Raw genomic sequence first — 19,383 nt, forward strand, 5'->3', positions numbered from 1 at the left:
TTAGTTGACCATATTCATTGTTATATTTTAATTCTGTTCATGTTTTCCCATATTAGCAAGGAGTAAAAATGGTGATCATGAGCCAGTGTTCTATTTTTTATGCATATAAATAAAAAGGAAATATAGTCATCCAGACAGGTCCCCTCAAGACACATCATATTCCAGATACAGAAGTTTGTTTAGTCAGTTATCTCAAATTAGATACTGAAGTCCCATAATTTCATGATTATTGCAAAACAATTTTATAATTCTTGCAAAATCAACATAAAAAAACAAAACTAAATTGTGGAACACTAAAAACTGTCAGCCCAAGTTTAATTAAGGGGAAGAAATGACTGGCTTCCTTATTGCAAAAGAAAGACAAGTGGTATTTAGTCAAGCAATAATTCAGAAAGCTCTTCTAAAGACTGTCCACTGCATATCAATTTATTACCCTGAAGTCCCTGCTTCTTGAATTGGAGAACAGTTTAATATGCACAAAATATGCAAAACCAATAGAGAAACACAATATCTTACTGGAGTGTCAATTTTATTAAAAGATTTTGGGGAGGACAAAAATCCTAAATTTTTGTGCTTTCAAAAGTTTTGTCAACTGGATTCACAGGTAAATCACCAGCATCTTGCTTTTCTATGTTAGGAATTATAAGTTTAATGGTAAAAATCTGGGGAGTAGAAAATTTTACATATGCTGACTACTCAGAAATTACAGTAGTTTGGTATTATCAGTGTGTTAATAATCTTTAAAAACAAAACCATTTTCTATTAAATATTCCAACTGCAAACATGAAACAGAGGTTAAAAGCCAAAGTTTGGAGGGTAACTTGGAACCACTGAGAAATTCAAGGCTTTTACAGCAATGTTTAAAAAACAATTATACCAATTCTAGTAAAATTAGCAGATTGTTTTACAAACAAAAAAAGAGAGAAAATGTGCTTCCAGTTTCCCTTAAGGTCAGTTTTAAAATGACTTCAGGAAGGAATGAAGTTCTGATACATGCTACAACATGGATGAAAATTGAAAACATTATGCTAGGTGAAATAAGCCTGACACAAACGGACAGATACTGTATGATTCCATTTATACTGGATATGAAGAATAGGCAAATTCATAGAGGCAGAAAGTCGAGAGGTTACTCTCTCCCCAGGGGCTGGGGAGAGGAGGGAATGAGGAGTTATTGTTTAATGGGTACAGAGTTTCTGTTTGTGGATGACAGAAAAGTTCTGGAAGTAGATATTGGTGATGGTTACACAACACTGTGAATGTACTTAATGCCAGTAAATTGTGCACTTAAAAATGGTTAAATGGTAAACTATGTTATGTACATTTTACCACAATAGGAAAAAAACTCCCAAAAAACAAAACCATGAACTTAACAAATAATTGAGTTTAGGGACTTCCCTGGTAGTCCAGTGGTAAAGAATCCGCCTTATAATGCAGGAGACACGGGTTCGATCCCTGGTCAGGGAACTAAGATCCCACATGCTGAGGGGAAACTAAGCCTGTGCGCCACAACTAATGAGCTTGCGAGCCTCAACTACACAGCCCATGTACTCTGGGACCCACGAGCCACAACTGCAGATCCCACATGCCCTGGAGCCTGCGTGCCACAACTAGAGAAGAGAAAACCCACATGCCACAACTAGAGAGAAGCCTGTGTACCGCAACGAAGAGCCTGCATGCCTCAACAAAAGATCCCGCGTGCCGGAACTAAGAACCAACACAGCCAAAAATAAATAAAATAAATAAATAATAAAATAAGTCTTAAAAAAAAAAAAGAAAATAAATGAGCTTAAAAGGTGATGTTCTAAAAATCCACCAGACCTAACAAATGAAGAGGAAATAGGTAGTCTACCTGAAAAACAATTCAGAATAATGATAGTAAAGATGATCCCAAATCTTGGAAATAGAATGGAGAAAATACAAGAAACGTTTAACAAGGACCTAGAAGAACTAAAGAGCAAACAAACAGTGATGAACAACACAATAAATGAAATTAAAAATTCTCTAGAAGGGATCAATAGCAGAATAACTGAGGCAGAAGAACAGATAAGTGACCTGGAAGATAAAATAGTGGAAATAACTACTGCAGAGCAGAATAAAGAATGAAAAGAATTGAGGACAGTCTCAGAGACCTCTGGGACAACATTAAACACACCAACATTCGAATTATAGGGGTCCCAGAAGAAGAAGAGAAAAAGAAAGGGACTGAGAAAATATTTGAAGAGATTATACTTGAAAACTTCCCTAATATGGGAAAGGAAATAGTTAATCAAGTCCAGGAAGCACAGAGAGACCCATACAGGATAAATCCAAGGAGAAACACGCCAAGACACATATTAATCAAACTATCAAAAATTAAATACAAAGATCAAGTATTAAAAGCAGCAAGGGAAAAACAACAAATAACACATAAGGAAATCCCCATAAGGTTAACAGCTGATCTTTCAGCAGAAACTCTGCAAGCAGAAGGGAGTGGCAGGACATATTTAAAGTGATGAAAGGGAAGAACCTACAACCAAGATTACTCTGCCCAGCAAGGATCTCATTCAGATTTGACGGAGAAATTAAAACCTTTACAGACAAGCAAAAGCTAAGATAATTCAGCACCACCAAACCAGCTGTACAACAAATGCTAAAGGAACTTCTCTGGGCAGGAAACACAAGAGAAGGAAAAGGCCTACAATAATAAACCCAAAACAATTAAGAAAATGGTAATAGGAACATACATATCGATAATTACCTTAAATGTAAATGGATTAAATGCTCCAAGCAAAAGACACAGATTGGCTGAATGGATAGAAAAACAAGACCCGTATATATGTTGCCTGTAAGAGACCCACTTCAGACCTAGGGACACATACAGACTGAAAGTGAGGGGATGGAAAAAGATATTCCATGCAAATGGAAATCAAAAGAAAGCTGGAGTAGCAATTCTCATATCAGACAAAATAGACTTTAAAACAAAGACTATTACAAGAGACAAAGAAGGACACTACATAATGATCAAGGGATCAATCCAAGAAGAAGATATAATAATTGTAAATATTTATGCACCCAACATAGGAGCACCACAGTACATAAGGCAAATACTAACAGTCATAAAAGGGGAAATCGACAGTAACACAATCATAGTAGGGGACTTTAACACCCCACTTTCACCAATGGACAGATCATCCAAAATGAAAATAAATAAGAAAACACAAGCTTTAAATGATACATTAAACAAGATGGACTTAATTGATATTTATAGGACATTCCATCCAAAAACAACAGAATACACATTCTTCTCAAGTGCTCATGGAACATTCTCCAGGATAGATCATATCTTGGGTCACAAATCAAGCCTTGGTAAATTTAAGAAAATTGAAATCGTATCAAGTATCTTTTCCGACCACAACACTATGAGACTAGATGTCAATTACAGGAAAAAATCTGTAAGAAGTACAAACACATGGAGGCTAAACAACACAGTACTTAATAACCAAGATGTCACTGAAGAAATCAAAGGGGAAATCAAAAAATACCTAGAAACAAATGACAATGAAAACACTACGATCCAAAACCTATGGATGCAGCAAAAGCAGTTCTAAGAGGGAAGTTTATAGCAATACAATCCTACCTTAAGGAACAAGAAACACCTCAAATAAACAACCTAACCTTACACCTAAAGCAATTAGAGAAAGAAGAACAAACAAAGCCCAAAGTTAACAGAAGGAAAGAAATCATAAAGATCAGATCAGAAATAAATGAAAAAGAAATGAAGGAAACGATAGCAAAGATCAATAAAAGTAAAAGCTGGTTCTTTGAGAAGATAAACAAAATTGATAAACCATTAGCCAGACTTATCAAGAAAAAGAGGGAGAGGACTCAAATCAATAAAATCAGAAATGAAAAAGGAGAAGTAACAACTGTCACGGCAGAAATACAGAGGATCATGAGAGATTACTACAAGCAACTATATGCCAATAAAATGGACAACCTGGAAGGAATGGACAAATTCTTAGAAATGCACAACCTTCTGAGACTGAACCAGGAAGAAATAGAAAATATGAACAGACCAATCACAAGCACTGAAATTGAAACTGTGATTAAAAATCTTCCAACAAACAAAAGCCCAGGACCAGATGGCTTCACAGGAAAATTCTATCAAACATTTAGAGAAGAGCTAACACCTATCCTTCTCAAACTCTTCCAAAATATAGCAGAGGGAGGAACACTCCCAAACTCATTCTACGAGGCCACCATCACTCTGATACCAAAACCAGACAAAGATATCACAAAGAAAGAAAACTACAGGCCAATATCACTGATGAACACAGATGCAAAAATCCTCAACAAAATACTAGCAAACAGAATCCAACAGCACATTAAAAGGATCATACACTATGATCAAGTAGGGTTTATCCCAGGAATGCAAGGATTGTTCAATATATGCAAATCAATCAATGTGATACACCATATTAAAAATTGAAGGAGAAAAATCATATGATCATCTCAATAGATGCAGAGAAAGCTTTTGACAAAATTCAACACCCATTTATGATAAAAACCCTCCAGAAAGTAGGCATAGAGGGAACTTTCCTCAACATAATAAAGGCCATGTATGACAAACCCACAGCCAACATCATCCTCAATGGTAAAAAACTGAAACCATTTCCATTAAGATCAGGAACAAGACAAGGTTGCCCACTCTCACCACTATTATTCAACATAGTTTTGGAAGTTTTAGCCACAGCAATCAGAGAAGAAAAAGAAATAAAAGGAATCCAAATTGGAAAAGAAGAAGTAAAGCTGTCACTGTTTGCAGATGACATGATACTATACGTAGAGAATCCTAAAGATGCTACCAGAAAACTACTAGAGCTAATCAATGAATTTGGTAAAGTAGCAGGATACAAAATTAATGCACAGAAATCTCTTGCATTCCTATACACTAATGATGAAAAATCTGAAAGTGAAATTAAGAAAACACTCCCATTTACCATTGCAACAAAAAGAATAAAATATCTAGGAATAAACCTACCTAAGGAGACAAAAGACCTGTATGCAGAAAATTATAAGACACTGATGAAAGAAATTAAAGATGATATAAATAGATGGAGAGATATACCATGTTCTTGGATTGGAGAATCAACATTGTGAAAATGACTCTACTACCCAAAGCAATCTACAGATTCAATGCAATCCCTATCAAGCTACCACTGGCATTTTTCACAGAACTAGAGCAAAAAATTTCACAATTTGTATGGAAACACAAAAGACCCTGAATAGCCAAAGCAATCTTTAGAAAGAAAAACGGAGCTGGAGGAATCAGGCTCCCTGACTTCAGACTATACTACAAAGCTATAGTAATCAAGACAGTATGGTACCAGCACAGAAAGAGAAATATAGATCAATGGAACAGGATAGAAAGCCCAGAGATAAACCCACGCACATACAGTCACCTTATCTTTGATAAAGGAGGCAAGCATATACAGTGGAGAAAAGACAGCCTCTTCAATAAGTGGTGCTGGGAAAACTGGACAGCTACATGTAAAAGAATGAAATTAGAACACTCCCTAACACCATACACAAAAATAAACTCAAAATGGATTAAAGACCTGAATGTAAGACTGGACACTATAAAATTCTTAGAGGAGAACATAGGCAGAACACTCTATGACATAAATCACAGCAAGATCCTTTTGGACCCACCTCCTAGAGAAATGGAAATAAAAAAAAAATAAACAAATGGGACCTAATGAAACTTAAAAGCTTTTGCACAGCAAAGGAAAGCATAAACAAGACGAAAAGACAACCCTCAGAATGGGAGAAAATATTTGCAAATGAAGCAACTGACAAAGGATTAATCTCCAAAATTTACAAGCAGCTCATGCAGCTCAATATCAAAAAAACAAACAACCCAGTCCAAAAATGGGCAGAAGACCTAAATAGACATTTCTCCAAAGAAGATATACAGATTGCCAACAAACACATGAAAGAATGCTCAACATCATTAATCATTAGAGAAATGCAAATCAAAACTACAATGAGGTATCATCTCACACCGGTCAGAATGGCCATCATCAAAAAATCTACAAACAATAAATGCTGGAGAGGATGTGGAGAAAAGGGAACCCTCTTGCACTGTTGGTGGGAATGTAAATTGATACAGCCACTATGGAGAAGAGTATGGAGGTTCCTTAAAAAACTAAAAATAGAACTACCATACGACCCAGCAATCCCACTACTGGGCATATACCCTGAGAAAACCATAATTCAAAAAGAGTCATGTACCACAATGTTCATTGCAGCTCTATTTACAATAGCTAGGACATGGAAGCAACCTAAGTGTCCATCGACAGATGAATGGATAAAGAAGATGTGGCGCATATATACAATGGAATATTACTCAGCCATAAAAAGGAACGAAACTGAGTTATTTGTAGTGAGGTGGATGGACCTAGAGACTGTCATACAGAGTGAAGTAAGTCAGAAAGAGAAAAACAAATACCGTACGCTAACACATATATATGGAATCTAAAAAAAAAAAAAAATGGTCAGAAGAACCTAGGGGCAGGACAGGAATAAAGACGCAGACATAGAGAATGGACTTCAGGACACGGGGAGGGGGAAGGGTAAGCTGGGACAAAGTGAGAGAGTGGCATGGACATATATACACTACCAAATGTAAAACAGATAGCTAGTGGGAAGCAGCCGCATAGCACAGGGAGATCAGCTCGGTGCTTTGTGACCACCTAGAGGGGTGGGATAGGGAGGGTGGGAGGGAGGGAGATGCAAGAGGGAAGAGATATGGGGACATATGTATATGTATAACTGATTCACTTTGTTATAAAGCAGAAACTAACACGCCATTGTAAAGCAATTATACTCCAATAAAGATGTTAAAAAAAAAACAAACAAAAAGGAGATGTTCTCTATCTGAAAGTCATCACACATGCTTCCTCTCCTCTGCCCTGCCACCATCCTGCCTCCTCACTGTACTCCTTATTATCCTTAGATATCCAATGAAACACTGCTATTTCAAGGAAATCTTCCCTGAATCACAGACTAGGAAAACATTTCTGTGTTATGCAGTAAATTTCTCCTTCATAGCACTTATCTCAATTTGTTTAAATATTTATATATATAATTTTTCGACAATACTTATATATACATTTTTCCATGATTATTTCCCTCACTAGAATGTAAAGCTCCATGAGGGTAGAGACTGTAAAGTTTTGCTCACTCTGAATCTCCAATGCTTGGAGGCTTAATAACTATTATCAGAATTTATAACTGAAAAGAAAATTTGTGCCTTACACTAGTGATATAGTCAAATTGTGAAAGATGAAAAAGATACAAACTGAAAAAACCTACTTATCAGCAACACCAAACAATTCATTTTAATGGGCTCCAAAGACTTATGTGAACAAGTTGAAACTGAGGTTGACCCTGGTCTTTATCTTATAATTGGAGGTACTACGTATTTTAATGATTTTACTGATTTACTATATTTATAATGATAGTGAAGTCTGTAAAGGTATTTTACTTCGCAAAGTACAAATTAGGTAACAATTTTAAATAACATATCATTTTTTAATCAAGCAAGACATTCCCCTGAAAAAAAAATATGGATGTGAACACAAGTGGGATCAATTTTATGAAAGAGTAAAATATAAGAACCAAGGCCAATACACTCTAAATCAACATTTCTCAACTTCAGTAGTATTGACTTTTTTTTTTTTTTTTTAACATTTATTTATTTATTTGGCTGCGCCGGGTCTTTAGTTGTGGTGTGCGGGATCTAGTTCCCGGACCAGGGATCGAACCCGGGCCCCCTGCATTGGGAACACAGTGGAGTCTCAACTGCTGGACCACCAGGGAAGTCCCAATATTGACTTTTTATGAGTGTATCCCAGTTAACCATTTTTAAATATAAAACTTAGTGGCATTAATTATATTCACAATGTTGTGCAACCATCATCATTATATTTTCAATATTTTTCTTCACCCAAATGGAAACTCTATACCCATTAAGCATTAACTTCTCATTCCCCACAACCCTGGTAACCTTAAACCTACTTTTTGTCTCTATGAATTTGAATTGTCTAGATAGCTTACATAAGTGGAATCATACAATATCTGTCTTTCTATGTCTGGCTTATTTCATTTACCATAACGTTTTCTAGGTTCATCTATATTGCAGCATGTATAAGAACTTCATTCCTTTTTATGGCTGAATAGTATTCTATTATGTGTATATACTACTCTTTGTTTATCCATTTATCTGTTAAGAGACACTTGGATTGTTTCCACCTTTCTGATAATGTGAATAATGTTGCTGAACAGTGAACTGCAAGTTTCTGGACATATTAGAGTCCCAGTTTTCAGTTCTTTTGGGTATTTATGTAGGAATGGAATTAGAGGAGGGTCACATAGTAAATCTATGTTTACATTTTTGAGAAACCACCAAACTCTTTTCCACAGCAGCTAAATCACTTTACATTCCCACCAGCAATCTATGAGGGTTCCAATTTCTCCACATCTTCACCAACACTTGTTATTTTTCGTTTTCTAAAAAAATAATAGCCATCCTAATCTGTGTGAAGAGGTATTTCCTTCTGGTTTGGATTTGCATTTCCCCAATGACTAATGATATTGAGAATCTTTCTGTGCACTTATTGGCCATTTGTATATCTTCCTTGGAGAAATGTTTATTCAAATCCTTTGCCCATTTTTTAATTGGGTTGTTTGTCTTTTTGTTGTTGAGTTGTGTAGTTCTTTAAACATACTGAATATTAAACCCTTATCTGATATAAGACTTTTAAACATTTTCTCCCTTTTTGTGGGTTGTCTTTTAACTCTCTTGATAGTGTGTCCTTTGATGTACAAGAAGTTTTAATTTTAACAAAGTTCAATTTATCTAGTTTTTTCTTTTGTTGCCTCTGCTTTCAATGTCTTCTTTAAGAACCACTGCCAAATCACCACGCAGATTTGTTTCTATATTTTCTTCTAAGTGTCTTATAGTTTTAACTCTTAAGTTTAGGTCTTTGATGAATTTTGAGTTAATTTTTACATATGGTGTGAGGTAAGGATCCAACCTCTCTCTTTTGCATGTGGATATTCAGTTTTCCCAGCACCCTTTGATGAAAGGACTGTCTTTGTAAATGGTGAAAACAAAAGGAACCAATTTAAGCGTAACTTGATATGTGCTACCTTTTTTACATAACAAAAGACAGTTTCAAAGAAGGGAATATGAAGAACAAACAAATATTCAGACAATCAGTATTTATTGGTATTCTTGAACTATGAGCAAAGCCTAAAGCTGATTGCTGTGAGTAATAAATTTAAGGTACAGTCTGAATTTTTTGAGGAGCTTAAAATTTATTTGGGGAAGTAAGCCACTACACCAGCCAGTTTAACTAATTTGAGGCATGCATGGAGCCAGGCCAAATGAGTGCTGCAGACAATATGCACTTTGGAAGAGGCAGTTATCACTGCCAGCTGGGATGAAAAATTTTCTTTGTTGGCATTAGTGTTAATCTAGCCACATAAATCATTTTTGAAAGAACAAAAGAACAACAGAAAACTGAAGTCTATATACATACTCCTTTTCTAGCATGTTCTGAGTATCTAGTTATCTTATTAATAGCTTTTCATCAAAATACAAATGTGTAAAGCAGAAACTAACACACCATTGTAAAGCAATTATACTCCAATAAAGATGTTAAAAAAAAAAAAAAGACTAATGTGGTAAAATTTATAATACATATGCAACTAGTACAATGAATTTGTTTCCAGTATTTATAAAAGAGTAACAGGAAATATGACAATTTTTCCTGTCTTTCATATTCAACAAATTCAATATATGGCATTTCCCTTTTAATTCTTTTAAAACACGACATAAACGCTTGAATGTGTTTGAAAACTCTGCCTCTTCTGTGGGCATTCTATTCACGTTCGTTTTAATTAAGAGTTTTAAGTGATGTGTTCCGTATTTTTCATTTTATAAGAAACTGTTAGGGGAAAAAAAGTTACAGGGAACATAAAACTTAATGATTCCAAATGATGAATTAAAAAATAATTCAAATGGTAATAGGAAGTCTTTAGCAAATGAACTATTCCTCAATGATATACACGTGAATGAATTTAAGCATATAAAAAATGCTTTGTGTGGATATGCAGATTAAAATACATCTACCATTGATCATGTAGTCCAAAGTTTCCCAAAATATATTAAGCAAGCCATAAAAAGAATAATTGGAACTTCTGAAAGTAAGGTCCCCATATAGTCTGATACCTCCAATACAGTAAAGCTTAGTTTATTAAGAAATGTCTGACCTTACTTTAGTATTACAACAACCCAGAAAATGAAATGAGTCTTCTAAGAATAAACACAGAGAGTATTTAAATCTAGGAGAGAGACATATAATACTTACCTAATTTGGACTGATATATAACCATTTGCTATGTGTTTATCAAGTTTTATAAACGTTAGTAAAACTTTACGAAGTAGTATAGTTGCACCATCTATACTCCTTTTCCCTGCTGTTGTCCACTTGGTATCAATGCTTCCTGGTACCTAAGGTTTCCTGCCTTCCTTCTGAATGTTATTCATGAACAGGAGAAGCTCTAAAGGTTTCTTTTACATGGAAGTTAGGTAGCTGGTCACTTTACGAATTAATTATCTACTGACTTGGTATATGTCTGGCTTCGATTTCAATGAGGTACAAAGAATCAAGACAGTGAGGTTAATTTTGGACAAATATGAAAACGGACATCTTACCCACATGCAGGCCTCAATCCTAACTTTTGAGATGATGCTCCATAAAGAAATGGTTCCTTCAGTGCCCTCTTCATCTGGACAAATAATCTGATCAGGATAGGGTGGCTCAGGGAAATTAACTGAATTGCATTCATAAGCAGCTAATGTAACTGAAGCTATATGTGGACCCTACAAAAAAATATGAGAAATCTCTGATGAGAAATATTAAAGAGAAAGCAATTATTAATAGACATGTTATTTTAATGGTACCTTAATCACTCTATATTAATAGAAAAATGTTATCTTTTAAAGAACAAGAATCTACCTAACTAAATATTTCAAGATGCAACTGATAATTTGAAAAAATAATCCTTTCCAGAATCTCTTCATGGTTTGCTTTCTTAAAAACCAATTTCAAATTTACTGAGGTATAATTTACATACAGTAAGAGCCATTTTTTTAGGTCAGTAGTTCAATAAGCTTTGACAATTATACTCAGTCGTATAACCATATAACCTACCAAGACAGAGATACAGAACAGTCCCATCACTGCAAAAAGTTCCCTGTGTCCTTTTGTAGTCAATCTCCTTCCCCCAACACTAGACCCTGGAAACCATAGGATTTCTGGCTTGATTCTTATTTTATTTATCCACATACCTCATTTGTAAGAATGCCATCCCCTGTGATAAAAACCTCCTGTGCCCCTATTCCTTTAGGCATAATTTGAGAATACTATATTTTGTCCTTACTTAAAAAACAGTTGATGCAGACATAGAAAACAAACTTACGGTTACCAAAGGGGACAGTGGGGGGTGGGGGTGGAAATTAGGAGTTTGGGATTAGCAGATACACACTACTACATATAAAATCGGTAACCAAGGACCTACTGTATTGCACAGAGAACTCTACTAAGTATCTTACAATGACCTAAAATGGAAGAGAATCTGAAAAAGTATATATATATATATACACACACACATATATAACTGAATCACTTTGCTATATACTTGAAACTAACACAACATTGTAAATTAACTATACTTCAAAAAAATAAAAATAGTTGATGAAGTAATTACCTCACTTATCTTTCCCACTGAGATCCTAAAACAAAAATAAAACTCTGGAACCAGTATCAGTTAGTTTTTCTTTTAAATTAATTTTTTCTATGGAAGCTTTTGGGCTGCTTTGTACCTTTATTTTGAAATATTACAAATTAATAATAATCATATAGATTAAAGTGAATTAACATATAGATGTGTGATAAAGGTTTAAACACAGTGGTTCCCAAATGAACATGTATGCCAAGATGAGGTGTCTGCATAAGAATCAACTATGGACTTCGTTAAAAATATAAATTTCAGGGTCCCCTAAGCATAAGTTGATTCAATAGGTGGACATGGGAACCTGTATGTTTTATTTTACTTTATTTTTATTTTTTTTTAAGATTAAGTTTTCTTTTTTTAAAGATTTATTTATTATTTGTTTTATTTTAGGCTGCATCGAGTCTTAGTTGCGGCACGCAGGATCTTCATTGAGGCATGCAGGATCTTTCAGGATCTTTCGTTGTGGCATGCGGGCTTCTGTCTAGTTGTGGCGCGCAGGCTTCAGGGTGCCTGGGCTCTGTAGTTGTGGCACGCGGGCTCCACAGCATGTGGGCTCTGTAGTTTGCGGGCACACAGGCTCTCTAGTTGAGGCATGCGAGCTTTAGTAGTTGTGGCGCGCAGGCTTAGTTGCCCTGAGGCATGTGGAATCCCAGTTCCCCGACCAGGAATCAAATCTGCATCCCTGCATTTTAAGGCGGATTCTTCACCACTGGACCACCAGGGATTTCCCAACCTGTATGTTTTATGTTATTTATTTATTTTAACTAATTGATTTTTTTTTTAATTTATTTATTTTTATTTTTGGTTGCGTTGGGTCTTTGTTGCTGAGTGCAGGCTTTCTCTAGTAGAGGCGAGCAGGGGCTACTCTTGGTTGCGGCGTGCGGGCTTCTCATTGAGGTGGCTTGTCTTGTTGCGGAGCATGGGCTCTAGGCGCGCAGGCTTCAGTAGTTGTGGCACGTGGGCTCACGGGCTCTAGAGCACAGGCTCAGTAGTTGTGGCACACGGGCTTAGTTGCTCTGCAGCATGTGGGATCTTCCTGGACCAGGGCTCGAACCCGTGTCCCCTGTATTGGCAGACAGATTCTTAACCACTGTGCCACCAGGGAAGCCCCCCAACCTGTATGTTTTAAACAAGCTCCTTTAGAGTTTCAAATAGGTTAGGTTCTAATAGGCTATTAGGTGTCAGAAAATAAGCGAACTCAGACAAGTCACTTAACCTTTCTGGACCTCAAGCTACTCTTCTGCAAGGCAAAAGACTTAGATTCATCTTATGTTTTTATCAAGCTCCAAAATTCAAAAACCCCTAATATAATCAAGATGTCAATAAAATCTATTGTTAATTTCCAAAGTTCTCATGAAGTGTAAGCTCTAGAAATTGGATATTCTTAACATGTTACTCTAACACACATATAAAGTACTAGGCTTAGAACAGTGCTGGGCATATAATAAGCCCTCAAAAAGTATTAGCCATTAGCTGTTATGAACAAAAGTACTGTATTTGTAGAATAAAATTATATACACACACACATACATATGTATGTATATATAGATACACATACAGTAAATGATCTTTGGATATAAGAAAGTCTTTTTAAACCACATGGTGAAAGAATTTGTGGTTCAAAGACAAAGTGCATAAGATGTAGTGATGGAAATAAAACATTAAAGAACTCCTACTGCTATCTAGATAAAAGGTGACATTAAACAAATTTTTCTGTTGCATGTTAATACGAAAAAGAAAGACATTCATAAATCTAAGGTACATTTCTCCCTAAATACAGTTGCATTTTGTGTTCAAATAAAAATCTAAAAAATGAAATCCTACACTTAGCACTGACTCAATTAACTATAAGGTTTTCTTCTGGACCAAAAAAAAAAAAAAAAATCTATGTGAATTTTTAGTCTGTTCATCTTTTTCTTGAATTTTAATTCACAGAAATCAATAAATAGTGATAATAAGTTTAAAAAATGATTATAGAATCTCTAAAAAAGGAACTTCTTTTTTTGAAAAGTTGTGATTAACCATGAAATCTACAACTGTTTCTTTGAATATTATGTGCACAAAAGAGATTTCAGTTAAAGAAAAAAGAATTATTTTGTGATCCTATGCACACACACACACACACACACCCAAGTTTAAAGTTTGTAGAATTCAGAGTAACTAAATAATTAGTGAAAAATTTCTCACTAACATCAGATGCAATTAATAAAAAAAGGGGGGGGGGACTTCCCTGGCGGCCAAGTGGTAAAGAATCCGCCTTCCAATGCAGGGGATACGGGTTTGATCCCTGGTCAGGGAACTAAGATCCCACATGCTGCGGGGCAACTAAGCCCACGCACCACAACTACTGAGCTTGTGTGCCTCAATGAGAGAGCCCACGTGCTGCAAAATTACAGAGCCCACGCGCTCTGAAGCCTGTGCGCCATAACTACAGAGCCCACGTGCTCTGGAGCCCGTGTGCCACAACTAGAGAGAAGCCCACACGCCGCAACGAAAGATCCCGCGTGCCTCAATGAAGATCCTGCGTGACACAACTAAGACCCATCACAGCCAAAAGAAATAAAGAAAATAAATATTTTTTAAAAACCCCTGTAACTTCCACATTTACTGTTTGAAAACACAAAAGAGAAATGTGATACTACTAGGCAAAACAAAAGAAATTCAAGAGTCTGTCCATGATATCCTACAACTGTCCTCTAGAAATGAACTCTAGGTGAACAAAAACTGAACCGTCCTAGACACTAAAATAATAAGATTTCTGGGATTATATAGGAAGGAAAAACCTACATTTCTATTCCAGAAACAAAAATAAAATATGCACCCCAACAGATTAAACAGGTTATCCAACAAGATAAAAGACTGATTCATAGTTTTAATTTTAAATGTTCTAAAAAGGGAAATTTTCAGCAATCTGATGAGAATATCTTCCCTAAAGAAAGGATGGTTCACACAGTTAAACTGATATATACTTTCCATAACCACACTAATAGGTCATGATTACTCAGCCTTAGAGGCAGATGTGGTGGTTCCCAGACAAAATGAACATGAATAACTCAGCTTCTTGTCCTTTGTTCATTCTCAAGAGCCCATTTAACCTGTACCTTGACATTTTAGTTTAGACTGTGTTAACTGATAGGAAACCTCACAAGTTCTTTTCAACATTATAGGTTAATGGTTCCTAAATATAACAGACTTGACTGAGATAAATATTAGTTTACATGAAAAATCCAAACACAAAAACTAAAAAACAATCATTTTGATTAAGAGAATTTTAAAAGTTACACATATTCAAACTACCTTTTAAGTCTGTTTTCTACTTATTTATTTATTTACTTATTTATTTTATTTTTGGCTGTGTTGGGTCTTCATTTCTGTGCGAGGGCTTTCTCTAGTTGTGGCAAGCGGGGGCCACTCTTCATCGCGGTGCGCGGGCCTCTCGCTATTGCGGCCTCTCTTGTTGCGCAGCACAGGCTCCAGACGCGCAGGCTCAGTAGTTGTGGCTCACGGGCCTAGTTGCTCCACGGCATGTGGGATCTTCCCAGACCAGGGCTCGAACCCGTGTCCCCTGCATTAGCAGGCAGATTCTCAACCACTGTGCCACCAGGGAAGCCCTAAGTCTGCTTTCTAAAACCTACAATTCCTACTACAATGTATCAAATATGAAAGAATCACATTTAAACCATACTAAATGAAGAAATGAGGGATAAAGACAAACAGCTACAGTATAAGCTGCAAAGTCTACCTGGAAAGATCCACCATAAAACATAAAAATAACACAATGTACTGAGCAGGACATTCCAGCTCTCATGGGAGTATGCAAGTATTGATATGTATGGGCTAGAGATTCTGGCCTGTGGCTGAGGGTTTTCTGCCTCATATCATGAAGTGACTGGTAGAGACGTACACCCCTACACTAAACAACTGGAAAACTAAACAGAATACATGGAACAATTTTTTTCAGACACTGTACCACAGGCAGTATAATACTTCTGACTGCTGAGAGAAGGGATACAAATGAGGAAGCCTTGTGATGACTCTGGCTTTCCACTTGTAGACACATTCTGTGTCGGCAGTAAAATCCATAGTCCAAAGACAAAGACCCTAAGCAAAGCATGGTGGTCTTGCTGCATTGAGAAGAAAATCTGAGTTCAGGGGGGCTGAGTGGTTGAAATCTGTGGCATAGAATACTAGTGAAGAGAAAGCTATGCAGAGAAAGGACTCTACATATGTGCATGGGGGTCCCCTTGAGACTCTGGCACACAAAGCTCCACTGCATGCTATGATGAGATTTCATAAGGCCAGGCAAAGTACAATTAGTGAGAAAAGAACAACTAACAGGGGGTTGTAAGCTGAACAATTCCTAGACTTCACACAGGGCTGGGAAACACCTGAACTTCATCTAGCTAGAGTGGAGAGACTCAACATTCAGGGAAGACCTTGGAAAGAGCCTACAGTAAAAGCTACTCTAGACAGACCATAATAGGGTTTTTAAAAAAGCCTTAAATAGATCAAGTTGATCCACTGGTACTGCCCCATAAACAAAAAATTGACACTCTATAAAATAAGATAACAAAATCCATACAATCAACAACTTAATAACACATTCCAGCATCCAATAAGAAGTAACTAGATATGATGTGAAGCAGTTTGGAAAATATGACACATAACCTGAAGAAACATTAATCAATAGAAACAGACCCAGAAATGTCAGAGATTATGGAATTAGCAGACAAGGACTTAAAAACAGTGAATATAAATATGTTCAAAGATTTAAAGCAACAATTGCCAAACTTCAGCCCAGGGGCCAAATTCAGCCCACCACCAGTTTTATAAATAAAGTTTCAAACAATACAGCCATGTATATTCATTTACATATCATCTCTGGCTAATTCTGTACTATAATGGCAAAACTGAGTAGCTCTGACAGAGACTCTATGGCCTATGAAGTCTAAAACACTTATTATATGGCCCTTCACAGAAATAGTTTGCTGATCCCTGATTTAAAGATAATATACGAATAGAAAAATTCATTGGATAATCAACAGATTAGATGTCACAGAAGAAAATATTAGAGAACTTGAAGACAAGGCACTAGAAAGTATTTGAACTAAAGGACACAGAGGGTAAAGGCTATGGAAGAAATGAACCTCAGTAACCTGTGGAATAATACCAAACAGTCTAATATACATGTAACTGGAACCCCAGAAAGAGAGGGTGAAGTAAGTGTGTGTGTGTGTGTGTGTGTGCGCACACACACACATTGGGGAAGGGATGGCCATGTATTTTCAAGATTTGATGAAAAATATCAATCCATCAACTCACAGATTTAAGAAATTCAACAAACCTCAGTCAAGATCAACATAAAGAAAATAAAACACATAATCAAATTGCTGAGAATTACCATAATCACATCATAATCAAATTCTATAACTCAGCAATATCAAGAAAGTCTTAAAAGCAATCCAAGGGGATAAAAACACATTACAGGCATACCTCACTTTAATGCACTTTGCAGATATTGTGATTTTTACAAATTAAAGGTTTTGGCAATCCTGCGTCAAACAAGTCTATTGGCACCATTTTTCCAACAGCATTATTTTTAAATTAAGGTACATATATTGTTTTTTCAGACACTTAATAGAGTACATTATATTATAAACATAACTTTTAGATGCACTGGGAAACCAAAAAATTCGTGTGACTTGCTATATCACCATATTCGCTTTATTGCAGTGGTCTAGAACCAAACCCACAACATTTCCAAGTTATGACTGAGTCATCTACAGGGAAATACAGATAGGACTTCTCATCAGAAACAGACCAAAAGACAATAGAATTACTTCTCTAAAGTGCTGAAAGGAACAAACAAAATCTGTGAATCTAGAATTCAGGGAAAATATATTTCAAAAATAAAGATGAAATAATAACATTTTCAGACAAACAAAAGCCAAAAGAATTTGTTCCAGGAGATAAACGTTAAAGGAAGTTCTCAGACAGAAGAAAAGTGATACCAGATGGAAACTTTAATGTACATAAAAGAGTGAAGAGCACTGGAAATAGAGAACACCTTTTTTCCTCATTTTAAAATCTCTTAAAAAAATAACTAGTTGCTTAAAGCAAAAACTATGACATATGTAGAAGTAAAATACATGACAACAACAGCATAAAGTATGGGAGGGAGAAAATGGAGTATAATACTGTAATGTGGTTACATTATATATACTAAAAAAAATGTTCAATTCAAAAGAAGGCAGGAAAAGAATAAAAAATAGGTGGGACCAATAGTTTGAGGACAGACTTAAACCCAACCATACTGACACCTACATTAATTGCAAATGAGCCAAACATACAAATGAAAAGGCAGAGAGTGTCACACTGAATTAAAGAGCAAGACCTCAGTACATGTTGTCCATAAAAAGCCCATTTTAAATATCCAGATCCAAAAGTAAAGGTAAAGGGATGAAAAAAGATAAACCATGTAAACATAATCATACAATAGATAGAGTACTCTACATTAATACCAGATTAAGTAGATTTCAGGAGAGGGTATATTACTAGAGATGAAAAAGGACATTTCATAATGATAAAAGGGCTAATTCTCAGGAAGACAGAATAATCCTAAATGTGCAGGCACCTAATAACAGAATGTCAAAATACATAAAGCAAAAACTAATAGAACTAAAAGGAGAAATAAACAAATCCACAATTAGAGTTGAAATTTCAACACACTTCTCTTTTTCGTTGATAGAATAAGTAGACTGAAAACCAGTATGGATATAGAACACTTGAACAATATGGAACACTACACCCAAAAATAGCCGAATACATATTCTTTTCAAGTATACATGAAATCCAGTCACCAAGATAGACCATATACTGTGGTATGAAACGAATCTCAGCACATTGAAAAGAACGTGCCATGTGGCAAGGTAAGTAAAGATCAATACAAGGAGTACTTCTTAAGGAAAAGTAGCAAATGATAGTCCTCAAAGGTTAATTTTTCTATTTAAGGACAGTGTCCTTTAATCTATATAGTGGTAATCAAAGGAAGTTAAGCAGCTATATACAGCCCAGGTTGTTATTCCCCAGCACAGGAAGCTCTATAAATTTCCTAGTTAGCAACCAGGTCATAAGTAACATTCACTAACTGCCCCTGAGAGTTCCTAATTACTGCCAATGGAAGTTCCCTTTAATGATACGAAGGTCAAATTTTATGACTGTGATGAAAAGTTACACTCTCATCAGTGACAGGTTTTTAGGGTCCTTTTTTGGGGTGGGTGGGTACTTCAGTATACTCATTCTAAGTGAAGTCAACTCAACAAGATAGTTCAGCTATTTGTGACATATCAAACATCTGGTTTTGCTTCAGTTCAAAGCCTCATATATCTTAGTCTCATGAGCTGTATTACACTATATTTTCCAAAGTTTTGATAATGGAATATTTTTGCCTTGTCCAGGATAAAAGATGTAGTGCTTGGCCAGGCAAGAAGATGTCTGGGTGAGAGCAAAACCATAGTTAGATCAGGGGGTAGG

The 19,383-nt window shown here is 35.8% G+C and overlaps 1 protein-coding gene across 3 annotated transcripts in view; it reads right to left on the bottom strand.

The window, feature by feature from the left end:
* Nucleotides 1-19,383, bottom strand: part of VMP1 (vacuole membrane protein 1) — a 125,465-nt gene that overhangs the window by 61,099 nt on the left and 44,983 nt on the right. For all 3 annotated transcript variants that reach the window (XM_061175649.1, XM_061175648.1, XM_061175650.1), the window contains exon 6: nucleotides 10,769-10,936. In XM_061175649.1, coding sequence (XP_061031632.1) covers nucleotides 10,769-10,936 — 168 coding nt within the window. The remainder of the gene's footprint in view (nucleotides 1-10,768; nucleotides 10,937-19,383) is intronic.

The sequence above is a fragment of the Eubalaena glacialis genome, chromosome 19 (assembly GCF_028564815.1).
Source record: "Eubalaena glacialis isolate mEubGla1 chromosome 19, mEubGla1.1.hap2.+ XY, whole genome shotgun sequence".
Classification (NCBI taxonomy): Eukaryota; Metazoa; Chordata; class Mammalia; order Artiodactyla; family Balaenidae; genus Eubalaena; species Eubalaena glacialis.